Genomic DNA, 24,042 nt, shown 5'->3' on the forward strand with positions numbered 1-24,042 from the left:
TAAGGATAAATAGTGATAATTTATTGTTTATACAGCCCACAGAACAAGTTTCTTATGAGTTGCTGTCCATATCCTTGAAGGTTCTCTTTGATGGGATCTACAGAAGACAAGTGAATGAGTGAACTAATTGAATGTAGATCAGTTTTCTTATGCAAATGATACAGTCATAGCTGCACAAGAATGGAACTTCAAAGAGAAAATAAAAAGCATTCTAGATGGGGTGTCAAGTTAGTACAGTAAGAACATCTTGAAGCTTAACTTATAAAAGGACCCAGTGTGCACCTATCAGCTGCAAACCTGCGAAGCAAATAGAACACTGAACATATCTGGGAGTCAGTAGGTCCTACAACCTATCTTCTACTTGAAATATTTTGGAGTAACCTTGGACAGATCTCCAACACTGAACAGCATTGACTCAAGACAGGAAGCAAGGTGAATACCAAGAGCAACTTCCTTTAGAGACAAAATACAGTATGAAGCCTCAGTGTTTATAACATCAGCAATAATACTCTGCTTCCCTACAACTGTGTATGCTGTTCCTGCATTAGAGTAATGTACAGTTCAGGTTTCAGACCACCCTATGTTTCTCATGGTACCCCGTATTGAGCACAAACCAACTTGGCTGGGTTGTTGTACTGCGCAACTGATCGCAAGCCGTCGGGCCAATTCAGCTGTGTTGATAAGCCTCACCATCCTGTCGATTTCCCAGCACATTCAGTCGGTCAGTCACCAGGCCAGCCTATTACATCAGCTGCATTGCATTTTGTAAAGCCCTGTTTTTATCCCCTTTACTATTATTTAGATTAGCTATCAACATGCTAAAAGACTTAAGAAACTGAGAATCAGTATCCCATTGTTCTATTATAGGAAGAAATACCAACAGCCACCGTCTGCCTTTTCCTACATGAACTGCGAGCACACTAGAGTCTCAAACTGCAAAGTGAATTTAGAGCAATGGCAAATCCCACCTGCAAGGAAAACTGCATTAATTTTGATTCGTTTTCTATTTGCCTGTCATATTTACATTTGGAAATTACACTTCACTGTTTGCAAACAGTTTATCAAATTTGTCTTGTATCCAGTTTACAGTTAAATGATTCAAAATGAACCCTTAAACGATGATAAAGAAAAAAAAAAGTATGTGCCTTTTCCGTCTAACATTTTCATCCAGATGTAGATCACTGAGTGTAGATGAAATCTTCTATGTATGTCTCTCGTATGAGCTGCACAGTTTGCACTCCAGTAACTTTTATTTTCAGCAATCAGCAAATCTCAGTTTAACAGAAGAGATAAGGCAGTAGGTAATTGCATATCTGTTGCTCCACTATGGTCTGGGAGAGGGACAGACATAGTCGCATACTGTGTTTGTGTAAATAGGTCTTTTTTTCTCTACGACAGCGGCATCAACTGACAATGACTATGAGGCCACTATTGAAAAGATATTTTATCAGCCACAATTATTGTTTATGAAGAAATTGGTCAATATACTTGACATATACACATACTGAGGAGTTGTTTATGCAACAGATGTAAAATTCTTATTTGGGATCTACAGCAGAAAAGGTGTGTATAAATGACGACAAGACTTAGGCACTGAGGAATCTACAAAAATGTTCATACAGATAAAAAGTGGTACTTTGTTAACATCTTGTAATAAAAACACAGCTCTTCAGGCCTGAACTATATTTTATAAGCACTCAATGAACAGTGGTTCTGTTGTAATGGCATTGCTTGGAAGAATCCTGTAACTTGTGCTCTGCACTTTCTTTCAGACAGGAATTACTGGTACACATAATGTAAATGATGATTTTCCATTCAGCTCTCTTTGACTTGGGGCATAGGAACCTTTATTAGGAAAATGCTGTGCATCTAATGTACAGAAGGAATGGAAATAGTGCTTCTCAGAAGCTAGGAACAAGGCACACAGAGTGAAACGAGAATTTTGAATTCATGAATGCCAGAGGAGGAACATGCCAGTGAGCTCCCTCCAGTAATGTGCCCATTCTGGTTTTTCAGCTGACACACACCACTGGACTTATCCTGACACCAAGGGCCAATTGTATAAATGGCACTGAATGGAATTTGATTCTGACCACAGTTCAGAAATTAAACTCCATTGAGGACTCTGCTCTATTATATATCACTGAATGTGGATTTACTGAAGGTGGTTTGGTGTTGGACTACATTAGCATGAAACACACTGTTAAAATGCTGGGCACTGTACTGGGTCAGTATTAAGACACAATAGGAAGAGAGAAACCTGATGAAGTTACTAGAGCCAACAAAGAAAAGGAATGGAAAGCAGTTGTTGACTTTAATTCACAGAACACAGAGACAAACTGTGACTGGAAATATTTGAAACTATATTATGAGTACATTAAGAAAAGGACCAAGAAAGCATTCACACATGACAGAATATCATTTTAAGATGCCCTTTACAATTATTACATTCGTCTCATGTGCTGTGGAGCAAAAACACTGTCAAAACTTTTTGAAGTTGGAATGCATAAAACAAAGCAGTAAGTTAGGGAAAATGGGCAGAAGCTATTTGCCAGCCTGAAGCCACAACTCATTCCTATTTTCAAAACCTATGACGACAATACAGTTTCTCATCTCAAAGTTATATGGTGTCGACACTGTAATAAGATCTGATAATTTTTTTGAAATGAATGCCCTGCATAAAAGGTAGTTCACAATATTAGTCATTACATTCCTGTTCTAATACAGACTTAAATATCGAAATTCCGTTATGGAATCTAGTATCAGGCCAATTTGTGACACCACCTCCACCCCCCCCCCCAAAAAAAAAAGAAACAAACTAAATGAAATGAAAATCTAGGCTTTCAAATTGACACTTCATAAATTTATTCCAACTTTGTAACTGTTTTTATGTAGGCCTTAATACATTGTACATAAATGATACCCTCAATGCATTGTGAATCCTGTTAGCTTAATTTTCTGTTGTTACTGGAATTTCTTCATATACTCTTCCTCTAACAAATAGTATGATCCACTGCAGACTTTTCATCGAATAAAGTGACAGTTATATTGTACTGTATCTCAAATACCGCAGCTATGTGATTGTTTTACTCCTCGCCCTCAACAACTCAGCATTTTGCACAGACACTGCCAAAGGCATACGATGAAGCAGTAGAAAAAAAAAAAAAATTCTGGGAACTGACATGGGATTAGACCTCTGGACTGTATTCCAGCAAATAATCACTTTTTCGCAAGTCAATAGAAAACATTTTATTACAGTATAATACATGAAAATAATAAATATACTATTTTTCCACTTCAACACTCATCAAATGAAATAATCACACTCTAGGAATCTTAGGTTTATACAGGCACTCAAGATGGAGATATAATTTACATTCATGTTTTCATTGCTGCCAGAAGTTTCTGATGACATGCATCTGTGGATTGTTCCAGGACAGATAGTTTTGACATAAACTCTGTGTAAGCTTGTCTGTCTATTATAATCTTGTAGTTTCCTTCAGAACTATCCTCTTTCTGTCTCCCCCAACTGCAGATATTTTTAATAAGATAATCCATCTCAGAACACAGTGCTTCCCACAAAGCCATAGGTTTTATTGTCCCCTTAGGTATCAGCAGCTCAATTGTTGTATGCACTGTTAACACACTATACAAACAGTGCACTAGTAAGATGACCTGGGAAACATCTCTTGCATATACATGAAGATACGTAGTCTGACCAACTGTCCCACTTACTAACAACATTGTTCCATGAAGTTCAGAATTATGTTTACCACTGTTCCACAGAATACCGTGCGATTTTTCTTCAAAAGAGAGATCTTTCACTATAGTCTTCTTCACCTCTGCACAGCAGTTACTGAGGACAAGTGACACATGTTCACTGGCTAATCTCACAGCTAGGGTATCCAAATCCTTCCCACTACTGCAAGAAAAGGGAGCCAGATTACCAGAAACAACATCTAAGACATTCAACTGGTAATTAGGAAGAGTAGTTTGATAATCTACTGATGGTAGATCCTTCACTGAATATTTTATGGTTCCAGATATCTCAAATTTCTTCTGTTCAACAAACTTCGGCAGTGGTAAAACACCTGCAATGCAGGCCTGTTCATGTGCTGGCAATTCAGAAATCCTTTTCCACTGATTCATGGGATTCACTGGCTTGCTTAATTTGAGAAGTTTTCCAGGTTGGGTTTCAACCTTTCTGATCTCAAAATTCATGACAAAAGAGCTATATGTTACCGGTTGCTTCCAACTATTACTGAAAACCAAATTAATATCAGTGATACATCTTTCACTGGTGTTGTTGACACATGCACCAACAATCCACTTGTCATTATGAACGTAATGCCAAGTGTTTGTAACTACCAAAGTGTCCAGTTCATGGTTTTTGCTGTCTACATACCCACATTTCTGTCCCACCTGAGACACCAGACTTGTTTCTGTTTCAGACTCCTCAGCAAAATTAGTATTCGATGCAATGTAATACAACTTTGTTCTGAACTGCTGCTTTTCCTTAAGCCTTACTTGTGCTTCTTTGACTTTTATGGCCAATTCCTGAAGCATGCTGCTACATAAATTATAAAATTCACTGGATGTGGACGCATCTTGCTCAACAGTCTCTTCCGAAAAGTCTGTCACCACTGAGGGTTCACTGTTTCCTAATTCAATTTTCTGCCATATCCCCAACTGTGGAGTGCCAGTACCCTTAAAATCACTCACTTGTATCTTATAAACATTCTTAAATGTTGTGTACAGCTGAAGTCTTCCTGTTCTTGAAATTACGATGACACTATCAGCTGATTTCAATATATAATACAAACGAGGAGGTGTGTATTTTATAAAAGGCGTTATGTATTCTACGTTGGTATTTTCAGAGTCAAAGATTCCAACAACACGTTTTTCTAAAAATTCAACGATTTGTCCAGTGTCTGTACACACAACAACATCGGGTATTGGTCCAGTACCCTCTAAATGAATACTTTTCAGTACTGCATAACATTTAACTATAGGGCAATATGACAATGGTACAAACTCCTCAACACCTAACATTTTGTTTATGAGTGTTTTAACGACGGTTGTCATCCACTATACATCACTGACAGGCGCCCGTGAATTATGAATTACATTATTGGCGTCATTTTCCCTTTGGGAGGTTACGACATCTCGCAACATAATACAACGAATTCACAGTTTCATATCATTTTCGTTAACGCACGTAAATATCAACAAGAAAGTCGCCACATACAAATTATATATCTCGCGCTAAATCAAAATATTCAAAGATCTTAAAAAAATATTCCAAATCACTTGCGTCTACGAACGCAAGACCTTTTACACGCAACGAACTCTCTGCTCAAATAACTGCGCAAATGTCTGAGCATGAAAGAAACCGCTGCACATGTGCGTTCACACGACATAACATTCCAATGTACTGCTCGCCCGCCATCTGTCGGCGTGGAAAAATGATATCAGCAGCAAACGATTACGATCTCGCAACCACATTTAATCAGAAATTCTCAAAGGAGGAAATATTATTACAGCTTGTGTTTTCAGCTTGTATTACAAAAAAAGAAAGAAAAACTGGTCAAAATTATCTAGACAGTAGCCGTTTAAGCAGAGACAGTTTTCGCACATAAATTTACTCCGCAAGATGCATGGCGAACCTGACGGCTGGTGTAATGGATTTAATTGAAACATAATTATCTTTTAACTCTCATAGCTCCTCGAAAAAAAAAAAAAACCCGAAGAAATGAGGAGCTGACGGTGGTGTTAATATTCCTGGCAAAAGGAAGAATCTACAGGGACCTAGAATTTTCTACTGCAATTTCGAAACAAATATGCGTGAAGTCATACGCAACAAGTGTAATAAAAAATTCATGTTTTCATTGCTACTAATAGTTTCTGATGACATGCGTCCATAGGATATCTCCAAAACAGACAGTTTTGACAAAACTCTGTGAAAGTTTGCCTGTCTATCGTTATCTTGTAATTACCTTCAGAACTCTCCTCTTTCTGTCTCCTCCAGCCAGAGACATATTTTATTAAATGATCCATCTCAAAACACAGTTGTTCCCTCAAGGTAATAGGTTTTATTGTTCCTTCTGGCATTACTATACGCTAACTATTACTTGGCAACATGGAGATAGGTACCATAGGCAATGGCTCCAAACACAGCTTCCGCAGCCAACTACATGTCCTTACACCCACCAGCTACCTTCATTCCATGATGGCACATGCATTTCCTAGCCCCAGCAATGGACACTGACCTTCAGCAGCTCATGCACAACTTGGTCGCCCAGCTGGCAGCACTCAGCACACAGGTCGACTGGCTGACGCGCTCACGGCAAGAGAGCAGCAGGCATCACAGCAGAAACAGACCAGGCTATGGGCAGTGTGGCTCACGCGGCTGGCACCTCAGAACCAGCTGCTCTAATGGTACCCCACTGACATCAGAGCAGAGTCCAGACAGGTCTGATGATATCACACCCGTTTCGGCAGTGAAGTGACTAAGTACTGCGCTCCTAGATCGTATCCAATCGCCAGCTGTGACTGGACCTAGATGCTATTGGCTGCAGTGTTATACTGAAGTGTCTGTTTGTGGCAGAACGAAGTGGGGGCATGAGGTACCTGGTAGACAATGAGTAGAATTTATTGATTTTTTTCCCAGAACCGTGTGAAAAAATCATGGGAAGTCCGAAACACTGTGCCTCACTGCAGCAAACAATTCGACCATAAAAACATACAGCACTCATCATCAGAATGTGGATCTTGGACCGCACTGCACATTCACATGGAGGCTCACCATGGCCGATGTCAACGAGCTGATCCTGGGTACAGATTTCCTCAGACACTACCAGTTGCTTGCAGATATCGCAAATGCCCAGTTGATTGACACTACAATGAGTCTGAAGATAGCTCATGGTCTTCTGCCTTACATTTGATGCCCAAAAAGGACAATTCACAGCGCCCATGCAGGGACTACCACATGCTAAATTCGAACACAGTGCCAGACAGAAATCGAGTGTCACAGTAGCTGGACTTCAACTATACCTTGGCAAGTGCAACTGTGTTTAGTAAAAACGATTGCACGAAAGCATACATACAGATCCCCATGGCACCTGAGGACATAGAAAAATTATGATTACCATTCCCTTCGAGGTCCTTGAGAGAATGTTCATGAGGGTTGGCCTTAGGAATGCTGCCCAGACTTGTCAGTATTTCCTGGATAGCATATTGTGAGGGTTACCATGCTGCTTAGCATACCTGGACGGCATCCTCATGTTCTCAAAGATGTCCGAACTACACAGCAGTCACCTAACTATGGTTTTCTAGCGCCTCAGTGAGGCTGGAACAGTGATCATTCGATTGAAATGTGTAATCTGGGTTAGTGATATTGATGTTATCAGTCACCTAATCACCCCTACCAGATCCACACCTCTGCTGGACAAAGTTCAGGTGATCCTGAACATGCCACACCAACTTCTACTGGCACCATGTACACGCCAACTTCTACTGGCACCGTGTGCATAATGCTGCTTTGTGCTCGAACCCCTGACTGCTGTGCAACAAGGAAGGGCTTCCATTACCTGGACTCACAAAATGGAGAAAAGTTTTACTGTGACTAAACAGTGTCTCACCGAAGCGGCACTGATCCTCATCCAATATATAATGCAGAGTTAGCTGTTGGCCTGGTTGCCAGCCAGACCACTATCAGCACAGCACTTCAACAATGCACTGAAGGCAGCCACTCGGCTTCTTCTCACCAAAGTTGTCAGCAGTGGTGCACTCTTGGAGCACATACGACCCTGAACCGCTCACCGTGTATCAGGCAGTGAAACACTTCCGTTCGTCAGTAGTACCCCGCACCTTCATTTTCTTCACTGACCATAAACCTATAACACACACTTTCTGGACCAACAAACCAAGCATTCAACCCACCAAGAACAGCAGTTGGAGTACGTGTGTCATCTGTCACATCTTCAGGATGGACAATGTCATCACTGACGGCTTGTCCCATGATTATGCAGTCCTCTCCTTCCCGGTGAATATCAAAGACATCACACAAGAATAGGAGGGCAACAGAGAACTGGACATGATTCCTCCAGCAGCCTACAACTGGTGCCCATCCCCGGCTTCTCATGGAAGATTTGGTGTTACGTTACAACAGGCATGCATCACCTGTTTCTCCCAAAAAAATTCCGGCGCAGCACTTTCAACTCTGTCCATGGATTATCGCAACCAGTGCAGACACCACAGTGTCACTCATGGTGGCATGTTTCATCTGGCCCAGGCTCAAGAAGGATTGTTGTCAGTGGGCAAGTGACTGTGTGGGCCAGTGCGCCGAAGTCGGGAGACACACCCACGTGCTCATCAGCACCTACCCTGACATGAGAAGCTGCTTCAGTCATGTCCACACAGACATAGTCGACCAACTTCCTCTGTCCCAAGGCAAACACTACCTCCTTAGAATGGTGGAATGCTTCACCCACTAGCCAGAGGCAACACACATAGTGGACATCACTGCTGAGATGGCTGCTACTGCCCTTGTGGACACCTGGGTGGCACACTTCGGCTACCCCAACCGTGTAACTATGGATTGTGGCTGCCAGTTCGACTACGTGCTGTTCAGACACATCACCTGACTGTGTGGCATGCAACTTCACTACATGACAAGCTTCTGTCAGTCAGCTTCATCGGATGCTGAAGGTGTCCCTGATATGCCAAGACACTGCCCAGGTGGAAGCACTACTGCTCATACCCTTGGTCTGTGAGTGACACCGAAAGAAGAGGTCAGTGTCTCACCTCGTTTACGGTCAGTCGCTCACCATCCCCTGAGAATCCATGGAGGAAGTACTGCCCTCACATGGCACCTCGGCCTCCCCACTAGCAGAATATCTGTGCAGTCACATGATTAGCCTCCGACCACACCCAGTAATGCAACATGGCACTGGCTAAGGCTTTGTCCACGCAGACTTACAGCACTGCATGCATGCAATGCTGCAAACAGACACTGTATAGCCACCACTTTGACTGCCCTCCTCAGGACTGCACCCTGTGAAAACCCGCAGTGAGAAGACTTTGGAGATTGAGTGTAATGGTAGGACAGCTAAAATTTTGGTCGGTAGGGTCAAACCAGTGTACATCTACACAGAGCCCACATTGTGCACTTCTTCCACCCAGTGGAGGACTTAGTAACAGATGACACTCCACAAGCAACCAGCCAGGCAGTGCCTACCCCAGCCATTGTCGGTGACTCAAGCATGCTGCCATCTATCACCAAGCAGCCACATGTGCCCCAACCTACCCGCACCCCACACAGACAGCCACCCAGACCATGCCCTACACATGCACTCCTTCCAGCACCAACGCAGTGGCCAGCGGATTATGTCACGTGCGTCGGCTGCAGTGTTCACTTCAAACTCCTGTGCTGCATCATAATGGCAGCAGCCAGCGTGCACACTGCCTGCTGCCTGCAATTGAGACCCTGTCTCAGATGGGCCCCTCACCAGCTGACAACAAATCACCAGTCAAGTTCCAGACACTGCTACTCATCTCAGTGACTGTTTGGCTGCTGCAGCTCCCGAAATCACCATCACATCTCTGTGCCTCCATCATGTCAGGTGTCGAGGCTGGATTGAGTCCCATGCTGGTTCCCTCATCGAGTCCCCATTGAGCTCCAGACACCGCCACAGTTACGGAAGCCACATTTGAGCCCTAATGACACCACACTCATGTGCGTTAAACTTTCCGTAGTCTCCACTGCTGTGAGCACTGGCCGCAGATCAAGTGCCATGTCATGCTTCCGCACCAACTTTGTCAAGCAAAAACAAAAGCATTTTATGAACATTATGTCTCTGTGAATGTTACATTTAGTTTTATCTCACAGTTAATGATACCTTGTTTAGTTGCATATGAATTCAACAATACCAGAGAAGGAAAGTTGCTACTTACCATATAGTGGAGATGCTGAGTCGTGATAAGCATAACAAAAAGATTCACACAATTATAGCTTTCAGTCATTAAGGCCTTTGTCAGCAGTAGACACACATACACACACACATACACACACTCATGCAAACGCAACTTGCAGAGAGCTGGTTTTAGCTCTCTGAGACTGTAGACGAGTGTGCAAGATGTTTTTGCACGAGTGTGTTGTCGTGTGTGTCTACTGCTGACAAAGGCCTTAATGGCTGAAAGCCATAATTATGTGAATCTTTTTGTTGTGCCTATCGCGACTCCGCATCTCTGCTATATGGTGAGTAGCAACTTTCATTCTCTGGTATTGTTACATTCCATCCTGGATTTTGCCTTGTTTGATTTTTGCATATGAATTCAGTGTTATGAACAGCACATCCTCACCAACGCTTCATTTCTTATCCTTCATAGCAGTAAACCAGGGTTTGTTTGTGCATCAGTGTTCTCCGGGCACACTAGTGTGCAGCCACTCATTGCTACAGACAGTTCCTGCGTACCACCTCTGGGTACTGTTGTTTTAGGAGGCCACACAGGAACACACACTGCTGTGCATCCCACCAGCCACTCGTGGTGTCACACATGACTTTTCATGCACTGCTGCCACTGCACTTGTATGGATGTCACCACAAGCATGTGAAGCACAAACGTACGTTGGCCACAGATGGAATATTTTTGCCTGTTGCGCCTACTGAGCTCTACTCCTCAAGGGAGTATCTATGTGGCAGCCTTGGGCAGCAGCACAGCAATCGTAGATGACACAGTCAATGGGCTAACATTCGTCTGCATGCACACCCCTGCAAGACTACAGTTAGGCCAAAGCACAGCAATGATGCAGTGCAGACGGGCACAGAGGACACAAAGAGCAACATCAGCGCAAGTCAGCTGCTGTTACTCAATGGGCGGCTGCATCATTCTGTGGCATCCCTAGCCATGGTCCACATGGGTTGAGCACTGCGCATGCTCCCCACCATTGCGCATGCAAATTGGACAGCTGCCACTTGTTTGCTACGTTTTCCACACCTGTGAATTAAATGGCATCCATGAGATGAGAGAACATTTCCACATTCAGCTGGACATGCATCCATTGTCTTCTGTGGCAACGAGTCTGTACTGTGCACTCAATCACTGAGGAGTGTATGCCCTATGGTATCAGTGGTCGAGCCAATCACCATGTTCACATGATCACCCACTTGGACATTTCAGTGTAATTATTATAACTTTTTGGTGTATATATATATTGCTGTGAATAAATGTGTTGTTCACTAAATACATATGATTATGTGTATTTAATTACCATTACCCATGTCTACAGTGTCTACAGTTTGGTCTTAGTGCATGGGCATGGCAGTAAGCCAGCCATCAGTATGACAGGTTTGAAAGTGGCAAAGAACCACGTGTTGCTCGATTCAAGATCTCTTACTCGTCAAACAACAAATACCTGATCCTTTAACTAATTTCCACATGATGTCTCCCATGTTCTCGTGCAATCACAGATGCATTGGAATAAAGGGGTATGCACAAAAATTTGGAAAGAACGCATGTACGCATGGGCATTCCCACATTGCCTCAGGGTGCAAACAGTCTGCTATGAATTCCCTTCTTTGCTTGGGAGCTTCTGTTGCATTTATTGTAATGAAAAGGTGACAGAAAAAGAAAACACAAAAGCAACTGTAGGTAAAGAACTATCTAAATAACAGAGGTGTGAGAAATATGAAGTGTTGACAATGTTTCTTTTGCAAATTTCAAAGGAGGCCACAGTGATATTTTAGACTTTCTGCTTGGGAAACTGTAGCAGTTAGGCAGGCAATAAAATTTCGTTAACTAGTAAATGGCACCTTATGTACCAGTTTGAACTATTCATTTCTCATTTCAAAATAAAGCATTTCAGTGATTATTCCTGAAACTGAGAAATATCGAAGTGAGGTTCTTAGTCGTTACATGTAAGTTAATTAACCTCCAATGCTTCAGCTATATTTTACTTATTTACATAGCTTTAGTCATGAAAGATGATATGTAGATCAACATCATCACACTTGACAAATTTGGGAATTTCATAGATGCCAGAATCAATGAGAATGCAGATTGTATTTTTCATTTTGTATTTATTGCATCATCAATGTACTTCATTTCAATTTTTCGTAATTTTTTGAAGAGTTAAACATACCCCATTACTTTTTTTGTTCAAATATCAGGATCTCCAGTTATTATGCTTTTAAGTCACCATAGCATGAATATTCGTGCACAGTTTTCATACAAGCTTGCACTTTTCATTAATTTTGGGCTTATTATTCTCAGTTTTTTCTTTCTAAACTTATGGTATCTCATTCTTTACAAGAATATAATCGGAAACCTTTTATATAAAATGTAACAATCATGGCAACAGATCTTGAACTTTTATTCAAAAAAATATTCAGAAGGGGCACTCATAAGATTTTCTTCTTTGTAAACATCTATAAACCAAGTACACTTTCTTCAGAGTCAGCAGACATTATTGCACATAATTCGCTTCATAGCATAACCTCAAAACATTACACAATCAAATGGACATGGGCATCAGCTACCCATCGTCTGCTAAAAAGTGCAAAAGATTCTCACTGCAGGTGGGTAGCAATGCACTTTGCATACAGCCTCCATTTCCAGGAAATTAAGCATGCACAAATGCATGTGCATAGTTGTGCTGTTGGAAATTTGCATGCATGTGCAAAGCTGAATACAAAAAAGGTACTATGTGGAGGCATCATTATTTTGTTATATGTACAAGTATCCTAACAATTTAGTTAAATGTTTTGCACTAATATTTTCACTGAATGAGACTGCAACATTTTTTGTGTTTTATTACACTCTTGAACTCATTTACAGTTACTGTTGTTGTTGCTGTTGTGGTCTTCAGTCCTGAGACTGGTTTGATGCAGCTCTCCATGCTACTCTATCCTGTGCAAGCTTCTTCATCTCCCAGTACCTACTGCAGCCTACACCCTTCTGAATCTGCTTAGTGTATTCATCTCTTGGTCTCCCTCTATGATTTTTACCCTCCACACTGCCCTCCAGTACTAAATTGGTGATCCCTTGGTGCCTCAGAACATGTCCTACCAACCGATCCCTTCTTCTAGTCAAGTTGTGCCACAAACTCCTCTTCTCCCCAATCCTATTCAATACCTCCTCATTAGTTATGTGATCTATCCATCTAATCTTCAGCATTCTTCTGTAGCACCACATTTCAAAACCTTCTATTTTCTTCTTGTCTAAACTATTCATCACTTCCATACACGGCTACACTCCATACAAATACTTTCAGAAACGACCTCCTGACACTTAAATCTATACTCGATGTTAACAAATTTTTCTTCTTCAGAAACGCTTTCCTTGCCATTGCCAGTCTACATTTTATAACCTCTCTACTTCGACCATCATCAGTTATTTTGCTCCCCAAATAGCAAAACTCCTTTACTACTTTAAGTGTCTCATTTCCTAATCTAATTCCCTCAGCATCACCTGACTTAATTCGACTACATTCCATTATCCTCGTTTTGCTTTTGTTGATGTTCATCTTATATCCACCTTTCAAGACACTGTCCATTCCATTCAACTGCTCTTCCAAGTCCTTTGCTGTCTCTGACAGAATTACAATGTCATCGGCGAACCTCAAAGTTTTTATTTCTTCTCCATGGATTTTAATACCTACCCCGAATACCTACCAGTTACTACCAGCCTCAAAATATCCTCTAGCGAATAGTTTTGCAATCTGGAATGCTTATCACTCACGCCTGACACAATATTTCTGCAGACAATTAAGTAAATATAAAATGACATATGTGAATATACCCAGAGTGCTCTTCAGTAGTTGTCAACTTAACAGGACAGGAACACTATTTGGGAAATAACTAACCAGGGAATAAAATGGCAGCATACAACGTGCACTCCAAGTTAATCTGTGGTTAGCCTATTCCTTGGTTAGCTATCCCTGGATTTATCCAGAGATTGTACTACTGACACTTTTCGGTCAATGCAGGGACGGTTATTACTCTTTGTGGGTGATACTAGAGTTGTCGCCTGATGACATCCCATATGTGCTCGACTGGAGACAGATTTGCTGATCGATCAGGACAAGGCAACATGTTGACATTCTGTAGAGCATGTTGGGTTACAATAGTAGTGTGTGGGCGAGCATTATCCTGTTGGCAAACACCCCTTGGAATGTTGTTCCTGAATGGCAGTACAACAGGTCAAATCACTAGACCGAAGCATAAATTTGCGGTCAGGATGCATGGAGTAACCATGGGCATGCTCCTGCTGTTATACAAAATTGCACTCCAGGCCATAACTCAAGGTGTACATAGAGTGTATTTAGAATGCATACAGGTTGGTTGGTTCAAATGGCTCTGAGCACTATGGGACTCAACATCTTAGGTCATAAGTCCCCTAGAACTTAGAACTACTTAAACCTAACTAACCTAAGGACATCACACACACCCATGCCCGAGGCAGGATTCGAACCTGCGACCGCAGCAGTCCCGCGGTTTACAGGTTGGTTACAGACCCTCAATTGACCTCCTCCTACCCAACACACAGCCACATAGCTTACACTGAGGCAGAACCAACTTTCATCAAAAAACACGATAGACCTTCACCCATCCTCCAATGATTCTCGCTTAACACCACTGAAGTTGCAAGTGACAGTGGTTCGGTGTCGGTGGAATGCACGTTATAGGGTGTCTGGCTCAGAGCTGTTCTTGAAGTAACTGATTTGTAACTGTTTGTTGTATCGATGTGGTGCCAGCTGCTACTCATACTGCTGCTGCAGATACAGTGAAATGCAGCAGAGCCATATGCTGAAAATGATGTTCTTCCATCTCGGAAGTAGTGACCTTCTGAAGCCCAGTTTTTCTGTTACCATACATTCTCATAAACACCACTGCCAGCAATCATGTACAGCAGCTACATACCTGCCAAGTCTTTCCGCAATCTTGCAGAAATAATATTCAGATTCTTGTAGCTCTATTACACGACCTTGTTCAGACTCAGTGAGGTGCTGATATTGGTGTCTTTGTCGCTTTAAAGGCATTCTTGACTAATATCAATTCACCATGACCAGTCTCAAAGGTAATTGGTGCTCACGAGTTACAGCACATATTTAAAGCATACGTGATCTGCATCCTCATGGTGGTGCTACTAGTGCCAATCATATGCAACCAGTGTGAAATTTGAATAGAAATAATCATGCAGATGTAGAAACATGCTTTTGAAGTTTCTTTTATGTCGCCCAACTCCTTCCTGGTGTTATAATTTGTTTTTTCTTCAGTGTATATATTAATCACTTGCCATTCTGTATTCACAAAGCTGCAAAGCTAATTCTTTGTGCTCTATGTAAAAGTATGGTAATCACACTCATAAACAAGAATTAGCAGTGGAAATTGTAAATAATGTCATGCAGGAAATTATTAAGCAGCTCTCTACAAATTGACTCTCATTAAATTTTGATAAACCCAGTATATACAGTTCTGTACAGTATATGGCATAACACAATTAATAAATATAGACTTTGAACAGATATTTGTTTCAAAATTTTTGGGTGTGTGTATTAATAAGAGATTGAATTGGAAGAAACACATTGATGATCTACTGAAATGCTTGAGTTCAGCTTCTTATGGTGTTAGGGATTGTAAATTTTGGCATTGAACATATCAGTAAATGAATGTAATTCTTTGGTAAATTATAGACTGACAACACGGGCCTACCATGTTTTACCAATTTCCTTGGTTGATGTGTATGACAGATATAGTGTGTGCACAGCTTTTTATGCCTCTATACACCTCACTTTCCTCTTGGTATTGTTAATATATATCAATAAAAGAACAAAAAATTTCGGACTACAAGTTCTAGGAGTTATTTTGGTACTGTTGCTGTTCTGCATAATACCAAAAACTTAATGACTTAACAGATTAATTTCAACTTGGAACTATGTAGATCAACTTTCCTGAACTTAATATTTAAGAACATGAATTAAGAGTGAGTCAGTGCATAACACAGCATGAGACTTGTGACACTGGTTTAATATCATACTGCATGTTGTGATTGCTCTCTCCACCTAGCTCAGACATGGTTCTCACACAGTTAACTGATTGCATATTCCACATATAATTTTAACAATTCTTTTATTGAAATGATGTGGAATGAGCCAGTTGACAAGATATGTATACATGTTTAGTATTAATATTAATGAATAAATCATTTTTTTGTCCTACTCCAGCAACCACTTGTAATGTTCCCTGGCAAACTCACGCTATTAATGAACAAGAGTTTATTTGTACCATATACGCCGCTCTGAGCAAGTTGTATGTACCGTAATTATTGAACAAAAAATATTATTGAATTTTGTGTAAAAGACATTTGTTATTATCGTAATATTTTTTGTAGTAATATTCTCTCTGTATTTAGGATAGTAATTTTTCTATATCTATTATGTGATTGTGAAATGTGTCAGTATCTGCGATAACAGAGATGTGAAATTTAGCCAGAGGAGAATAATATTGTCAAATTACAAAGAAATGTTAATAGTCAGCAGGAGTATAAAAGAACCATGTACAGCATATTCTTTGGTCTTCTCTGTGTAGAACTGAATGCGAGTGGAAGCTGTGTCGAAGCGATTGATCAAAGGGTAGACTTCTTTTGTCTCTGTCTACATTTAGCCGCCATTAGAGGAGGTGTTACAAATTAATGTGAGTTCAATTATTGTTTGATCTAAATATATCAGAATTTATCAAAAGTGTGTATTATTAATGTAAATTAGCTTGCCCATGTCATCTATAAAATTTCTTTAAAGAATTTTCAGCATTTTTAGTGGTGTTGCTGGGCTGTGCCGCGACCGATCGATTTGCAGCGGCGCCACATTTAAAAAATTGTTCCGCTAAAGAAAAAATCAACCAAACCCGTAAATCGGGAACAGATAGATAAAAATTAACAGTGAATTAAGAAATTGTTCTTCTTTTACAGTGATCCTGAGACTGAAGAATTTTTAACCTAATAATACATTTGTGCATTCGTAGGTGGATAGTTAATGTTAGTTAACATTGAAGTTTAACAATTTTAGTTCTTCCAAATAGCTTAAATGTATAGCGAAGTAGGTTTGATCAGTGATAATTAAATGTCGGCTTGGCAATAATTAACCATTTTCTGCTAATAGAGATAATCTTGTGTTCTATAGTTAACGCCGGGATAGAATTCAGTAATTATTTAACAAAAAATCCACTGCATTTAGAAAATGTGTGCCAAGGCCGAATGATGTAAAGGATTTAATTCTCAACTAAATATTCTTAATCAGTTAATATGAGTTCACGTAATTTTTAAATGTACGTAATTCTTTTGAAAGTGAATTTTTTTATTACCACACGTAAATAAGAGAGAGGTTCTACAACAAAGTTCGTACTTACAGAAGAAAGTTAAAGAAAGGCAAATTAAGTAACTAAAAGTAATAATAATTATTCTTTAACGAATTAATTAAAAGAAAGATTTCGTTAAACACTCTGAAAAGCAAGTGTGTTTTTTTTTCTTTTTCTTTATAGGCTACCAATTTTTAAACAGAAATTTGTCTATAAACTAGAAGGGACTGTCCAGAACAAATGATTTTAAGGTAGATCCAAAACTTGCTTTGCTGTTTGTGAGACATTTTATGTTTAGACCCAAGTGAATCCAGTACATTATATAATTCGTTTCATATTCAGGTAATACAGTCACATTATTCACCCACATTAATCAGCCACATTACTGTGACTGTACCACATACATATGCAATGACACAAGTTAATTAACTGGTTAATAAAATTTTTGTGATCCATGACTGTGTTTATAACAAAATAAATTTTTCTGGTTCGCTGTGAAACCTTATTGTGAATACATTGCAACTCATGAATAAATATTACACCAACAAATATAAGAATGAAAGAGGTAAGCAATAATGCAAAATCTTAGAGAGAGAGAGACAGAGAGAGACAGAGAGAGAGAGAGAGAGAGAGAGAGAGAGAGAGAGAGAGAGAGAGAGAGAGAGACAGCAAGACACAGGGTAGGATGAAATTGAAACAATATGTTGTTGCCTATATCACTGCATTTAATTGAGTCAGTTTTTGTTGGCACAATGTATATACAAATTTTCATGACACTACATCATTGTCATCTGTCACAAAATTTCTCATATCATAATACACCTATTGTGTACATCAGGATGTACATAATTGCTCTGGAAAAGATTTGTAGAACTAAAAGAGAAATAACAATGCAGGGAACACTGTTCTGATTAACTATAACACTGGTCTTGTTCTAAGTGCTTTGTGGAGGTATTTTATGACCATTATATAAGTGCAAGAATGGGGTGTATAAGATTAAAAAAGTAGCTTGATTGAGAACTGTAATCAGAGACAGATTGAAGGTAACATGTTTATACATTGATGCCAAATTTCTTGATTTTAATTATATCAAGTTACTCAAAAATGGCATCCTTCTGATAGACCTTTGAGGTGTCAGTGTATCTAAGTATAGCACTCTCTTTGTATGCCAATAGTAATACAAAAACTGCCAAATACAGAATGAAATTCAAAATGTCATAAAAATCAATTTTGGATTGACAACTGGCACTACAGCTGACCAAGCAACGAAAGAGATATGATATGCATTCAGGCAGTGTGGAAAGTTGACAACTGTTCATCACCATGCATGCACAATACAGCCAGTTTGCTAACACATAAAGTTCATTCAAGTAACAATGACAATCAGTCATGATCATGTAAATGTGTTCAGTTGAAACTTTCTCGCAGTTCCAGTGTGTCATGACTATCTGAAAGCTGTCTGAGTACCAGCCAATGGATGGTCATGACTAGTCTCGACTGGTCACAGGAATTTCATCTGACATTTCCAAAGCATTTAATAATGTTATTCCAAAGAAAAAGACAACACATCTGTATAACATTTTTTTATTCGGTCTGGTGGTATTCTTGTTGAAGAAAGCAACTGCTAGGTTCATATTGGCCTTTTAAAGGGACAGTGCATGTCACCCTTGTGAAAATTTAATACACCTCAGTGCACTTCTATTGCCTTAAGAGGTTTTTTAGCAGAAATATATGAATCATTTTTCCCTCTTCTATAAAATGGTCAGATTGCAAGAGCTGAAAGTTGTGGCTCACATACTACAAATATTGCTATAGTTAAATGTACACATTAACTTGGTTCACTTAAGCTGAATACCAGATTTGCAGCCACTGTTGGCAATGAGCACACAAAGCGTCATCTGCTCAAAATGGATGGATGTACAAACATGCATATTTAATACTCATTTTTAAAGCAACAGAAGTGCACACAAATATGAAATACTTGCTTAATGTTTTGCTCAGAATTATAATATTATTACACTGCCACTGCAAAAGGCCTGCCATTGTAATAATAAAATTTTGAAAGACAAGCATGTGACAATGTACTTCTCAGTAGCATACTGATGTATGCTCTTGACCATAAAAACTGATGTTACATTAATTGTTTCTAGCTTTCTACATACAAGTAACTTTTTCATATGAAATTAATTCATTGATACTAGCCCAGAACACCAAAGATCATTAATATAATTAATGACAATAACACTAACCATACGTTTGTACATTGGATACACAGCAGCCATTGCCTACCATCTCAACCAGTGACAGTTTTTCTTGAAATTAGATAATTTTAAGCATCTCTAATGTTTGGTCATTTACTACATTGTAGTTTATCAACAATTACATCAGTCAGCAGATAATTAGTACCAATTAGCATCAAAATATGCGTTACTAAAACTGATGAGACAATCTTATCAAATTTGTCAGAATATGCATATAATCAAAATATGTAAAACATAATGCGATGTTAATGAGGAAAGAGGTAAGTGACAGGATTAATTCAGAACTACTTCAATTAACATTTTGCATCAATGCTGCTCATTGAATTATATGACTGCTTCAAGCAGTGACAACCACAAATTGTGAGTAGAAACATTTGAGCAATGACAAATAGAATAAAAGTGTCAACTAGTGCTACCAGTGGTCAAACAGCAAAACATACTGAATATGAGTTTTGATAGTGTAATGGTATTATGATGATCAAGATGATCTTGAAGCTGTGCATGTGCAGTAGAGACAGTTTGCAAACAGTGATTATTGATCATGATACCTTTGCTCGAATGCACATATGATGAAATTTTCTGACTGCTGTGTGAATGAACCCAAGTTTCTGCATATTTCTGCTGTGAAAACATTATGTCTGAACATGATTGTTTTAAATTAATGACAATGGTGGAGCTGTGTACATTTGGCCAGAAGATACATTAGAAAGTACTCACATATTAATGGCTAAGTGACCCATATGCAATGTAAAAGAAAAATTGCATATTTAAAAAAGTGAAAATTTAATGTAGCAAGAAGCGGGAACTCCACAAATTAGTCTGAGGAGTTATTTGTAACATTTACTATTCTTTTGTTGTAAGCATTAGTTAAAGTTTTTAATGGATGTCATTTCATAATTCTGTTATTCTAAACAGATTATTATGAAGGGTGGGAAATAAATAAAAAGTGATTGTCATTCTTTGGTAATTAACTAAACAGAACATGGGCAGATCAGTTAAGAATGATTTGTCTTTCTCAGGTTCCTTGGGATCATATCAACCAAAACTATTCAGTAACGGAATGAGTCATTACTTGAGTCACAGAATACTGGTAAAATAAAACTAAATGAAATAAATAACTGAGAAGTTACTTCTTATGATATTACTTAAATTAATTACACTGTAGAACCTGTTTGTATTAAAACTTTTCAGCTCAGCTTCAAGTCTATTGCAGATGAACCCACAGAACAGTGCCCTCACTCCTGCAGAACTGTTAAGGAAGAGTTTTTCATGTGCAGATGAAGTGTTCATTGAATGATTGTTACAGTCCATTTTGAAGGAATCTTTATTATTAACCACTTATCTCATGTGGGTCTAAACATGGAAGTTAGGCAGAGTTCAAATAGTAACAATGATACACATGCAGTTCAGGAACTGACAGCACAGATTGGTCTGACTGCTATTTTATGAGATGATGAAGTAACAAAAATATAAATGAAATCATAAAAAAATACAATTTGTAATAACTGCCTGAACATAAATGAGAAAATTCTTGCAGTCAGTTCAAGAGAAGCAATGTCCCAGACAGCCAGTAGAGATTTGTAAAAACTCCCAAAAAGTTGATAACATGTACAGAAAAGTATTAAAATGTTATTTAAAGCTGTTTTTATTGTACTCTGTCACACTGTAATGTACCAAATACTTTTTGGTGTGTCTTCTGCATGGTAATCTGATTATTTGTAAATGTATGTTATGAGACGAATATATCACTATTCACTATTCATAGGTCATCTTTGCAAAAAGACAGGACAATGTTTTTGCTGCAGTTTTCTGAAAGATGGGGTGTAGAGAACATATTAATAATTAATAATCAGATCCTCCGGCTGACATCCTCTCAAAAATTACATAATCTGTCAACTACAATTTTCATTTCAGAATGATCTTTTCCAACATATATGTAATTTAGCAGCTCATCAAATATGAAACACTTCATTTGAATAACAAAATCTTTTTGAGTGATATCTTCTGAGACCTGCTTAAAAATATGACTATGAGAAACAAACATTTATGATTTTCTGTCATAAATATGATAAATGTAATTAATTGTACAACTGGAACCTGCTTCATCTAATATTCAACCAAGAAAAGTGTTCATCTCAGACTTAAATATTGCCTCCAAGAGCTCACCTAATTAATGGAATATTCTGTCCATCATAGGATGTCATTTCTGATTTTGGTGACAAAACCGCCAAAACACAAAACCTATGTTGTCTATTTTTACTCTGCAATATAATTTGAAATAATATTCTCAAGCAATACTACATTTTGATACAATGTTTATCTTACACAACAATATGTAATAAGAATGACATACACAACACACTCTCCTTAATTCTGTGATTATTTGTATTCATAAATTTATGGGCTAGTTAATATCATAACTGACTATTTCTCTGCTACATACCAAGGCAACTTGGATCAGCTGTGCTGTTCCATTCCCCTCCTTTGCATTCAATAACCATCAAGCTGTGCTGTGCATCTGGTATAGTATAATGGTCATCACATTCGTAACGACAAACACTATGTTCAGGTAGTGTGCCAGGTGGGCTGCTTCCAAGAGTCTTACAGCTGAGACGACCATGCTCAGGGCTCATAGGCATTGGACATGCTGACATCTCTGGAAACATTATGAAAATTAAATGATCACTCACTCTGGTGACATATGTTTTGCGCAATTATATTTCTTGGTATTGTAGACACAGGTGCAAATGAATAGCCACTTAAACACTATCTTTCAAAATTGGAGAGCGCATCATTTGGCAGAAACAGAGTTTCTACTGAATCTCTGATCATTCTCATTTCCTCCAATTTAACATCTATTTTGCTAGATTAAATAGGATTCCCACTTAATCACTAATTTGTCTCATTCTTACCCATTCTTTCCTCACTTTTACTGGATGAAGGAAACTGATTTTAATTCTTTGCATTTACATAGTTTTTTGCTTGTGAGTGTTTCTACTGCTCCATGATTGAATAGAGATTTTTACCTTTCTAACTGAAACTATACTTTGAATATAGTTTTACTTATTATATTTATGCTGTTATTGTTGTTGTGGTCTTCAGTCCGAAGACTGTTTTGATGCAGCTCTTCATGCTAGAGTATCCTGTGCAAACCTCTCCACCTCTGCGTGAGTACCACAATCTACATCCATTTGAATCTGCTTACTGTATTCAAACCCTTGTCTCCCTCTACAATTTTTACCCCCCCCCCCCCCCCCCACACACACACACTTCCTTCCGTAATCAAACTGACTATTTGTTGATGTCTCAGCACAGGTCTGTTAACTGATGGTCAAACTGTATAAAAGTTTATTTTTTCTGCAATCTGATTCAGTGCCTCCTCATCTCCTTATTTGTTATTAAAAATAGTGAAATAATCTTCGATATTCTACTATAGCCCCACATTTCAAAAGTTTCTATTCTCTTCTTGTCTGAACGGCTTATTGTCAATGCTTCACTTCTGAACAAGGCTGGACTCTGGACAAATACCTTCAGAAAAGACTTCCTAAGACTTAAACGATATTAGATGTTAACAAAATCCTCTTTTTCAGAAATATTTTATAGCTATTGTCAGTCTGCATGTTATACCCTCTGTACATCAGCCATTATCATTTACTTAGTGCCCAAATAGGAAACTCATCTCTTACTTTTAGTTTATCATTTCCTAATCTCATTCCATTAGCATCGCCTGATTTAAATAGATTCCATTCCATTAACTTTGTTGACGTTTATTCACTTAATTAATCATAAGAGTATCAGTTAAGCTTTGTATAGTAAAAATGTGAAGTATGAACGGAAAGTAATTTCGTCTTGCCTACACAATAATGCTTTAAGTAACCTCACAACTTTCAGAGTACAGTAAAGAGGAACACCTAGTTTGACTTACACATTATAACAGTTCTTATATTTTACTTCTATTACATCTACGGATAAGTTTCGATGTATTATGAAAAAATAATTAAGAATTGGAAATGAAGTATTTTTCCCATTTAGGTAACTTAGAAAATTTTGACAGGTTTTAAGGTAAATCTCATGTCATGCTGATCTCTCTTACCTTCACAGTGAGGAATTGGGTGTGACCACATTAGTGAATCGCCACATTCGATTCTTGAATGCCCCTTTAAAAAGTAGCCATGAGGGCATCTCAAGTCACATGTGCTTCCCCAGACATTATCCATTGAGCAGTTTGCTATCAAGGTGCTGGGCAGAGATAGCACAGGACATCTTCTAACTGTAAAGTAATAGCAGTGTGTATTTTAGAAATAAAATGCTACAATAGTAGGCATTCTAGGGTAGAAACAATAAATAAAACTGAGGATATGCAACATCTTAGTTGTAAATGATTGATCTGTGGTACATAGTCACATGTAACACAAGAGTATACAAAG

General features: G+C 38.8%; 2 protein-coding genes across 2 annotated transcripts in view; both read right to left on the bottom strand.

Moving 5' to 3' along the window:
* LOC126260817 (uncharacterized) overlaps positions 1–24,042 on the bottom strand; it is a 955,955-nt gene that overhangs the window by 55,319 nt on the left and 876,594 nt on the right. The window contains exons 9-10 of the mRNA XM_049958191.1: positions 23,709–23,885; positions 22,059–22,271 (exon numbers count right to left, since the gene is read on the bottom strand). Coding sequence (XP_049814148.1) covers positions 22,059–22,271; positions 23,709–23,885 — 390 coding nt within the window. The remainder of the gene's footprint in view (positions 1–22,058; positions 22,272–23,708; positions 23,886–24,042) is intronic.
* On the bottom strand, positions 3,285–5,390 carry LOC126260816 (uncharacterized). Its single transcript, XM_049958189.1, has one exon. It carries the CDS (start codon positions 5,083–5,085, stop codon positions 3,379–3,381), a length of 1,707 nt encoding a protein of 568 aa, XP_049814146.1. The 5' UTR covers positions 5,086–5,390; the 3' UTR covers positions 3,285–3,378.

The sequence above is a fragment of the Schistocerca nitens genome, chromosome 5 (genome assembly GCF_023898315.1).
Source record: "Schistocerca nitens isolate TAMUIC-IGC-003100 chromosome 5, iqSchNite1.1, whole genome shotgun sequence".
Lineage (NCBI taxonomy): Eukaryota > Metazoa > Arthropoda > Insecta > Orthoptera > Acrididae > Schistocerca > Schistocerca nitens.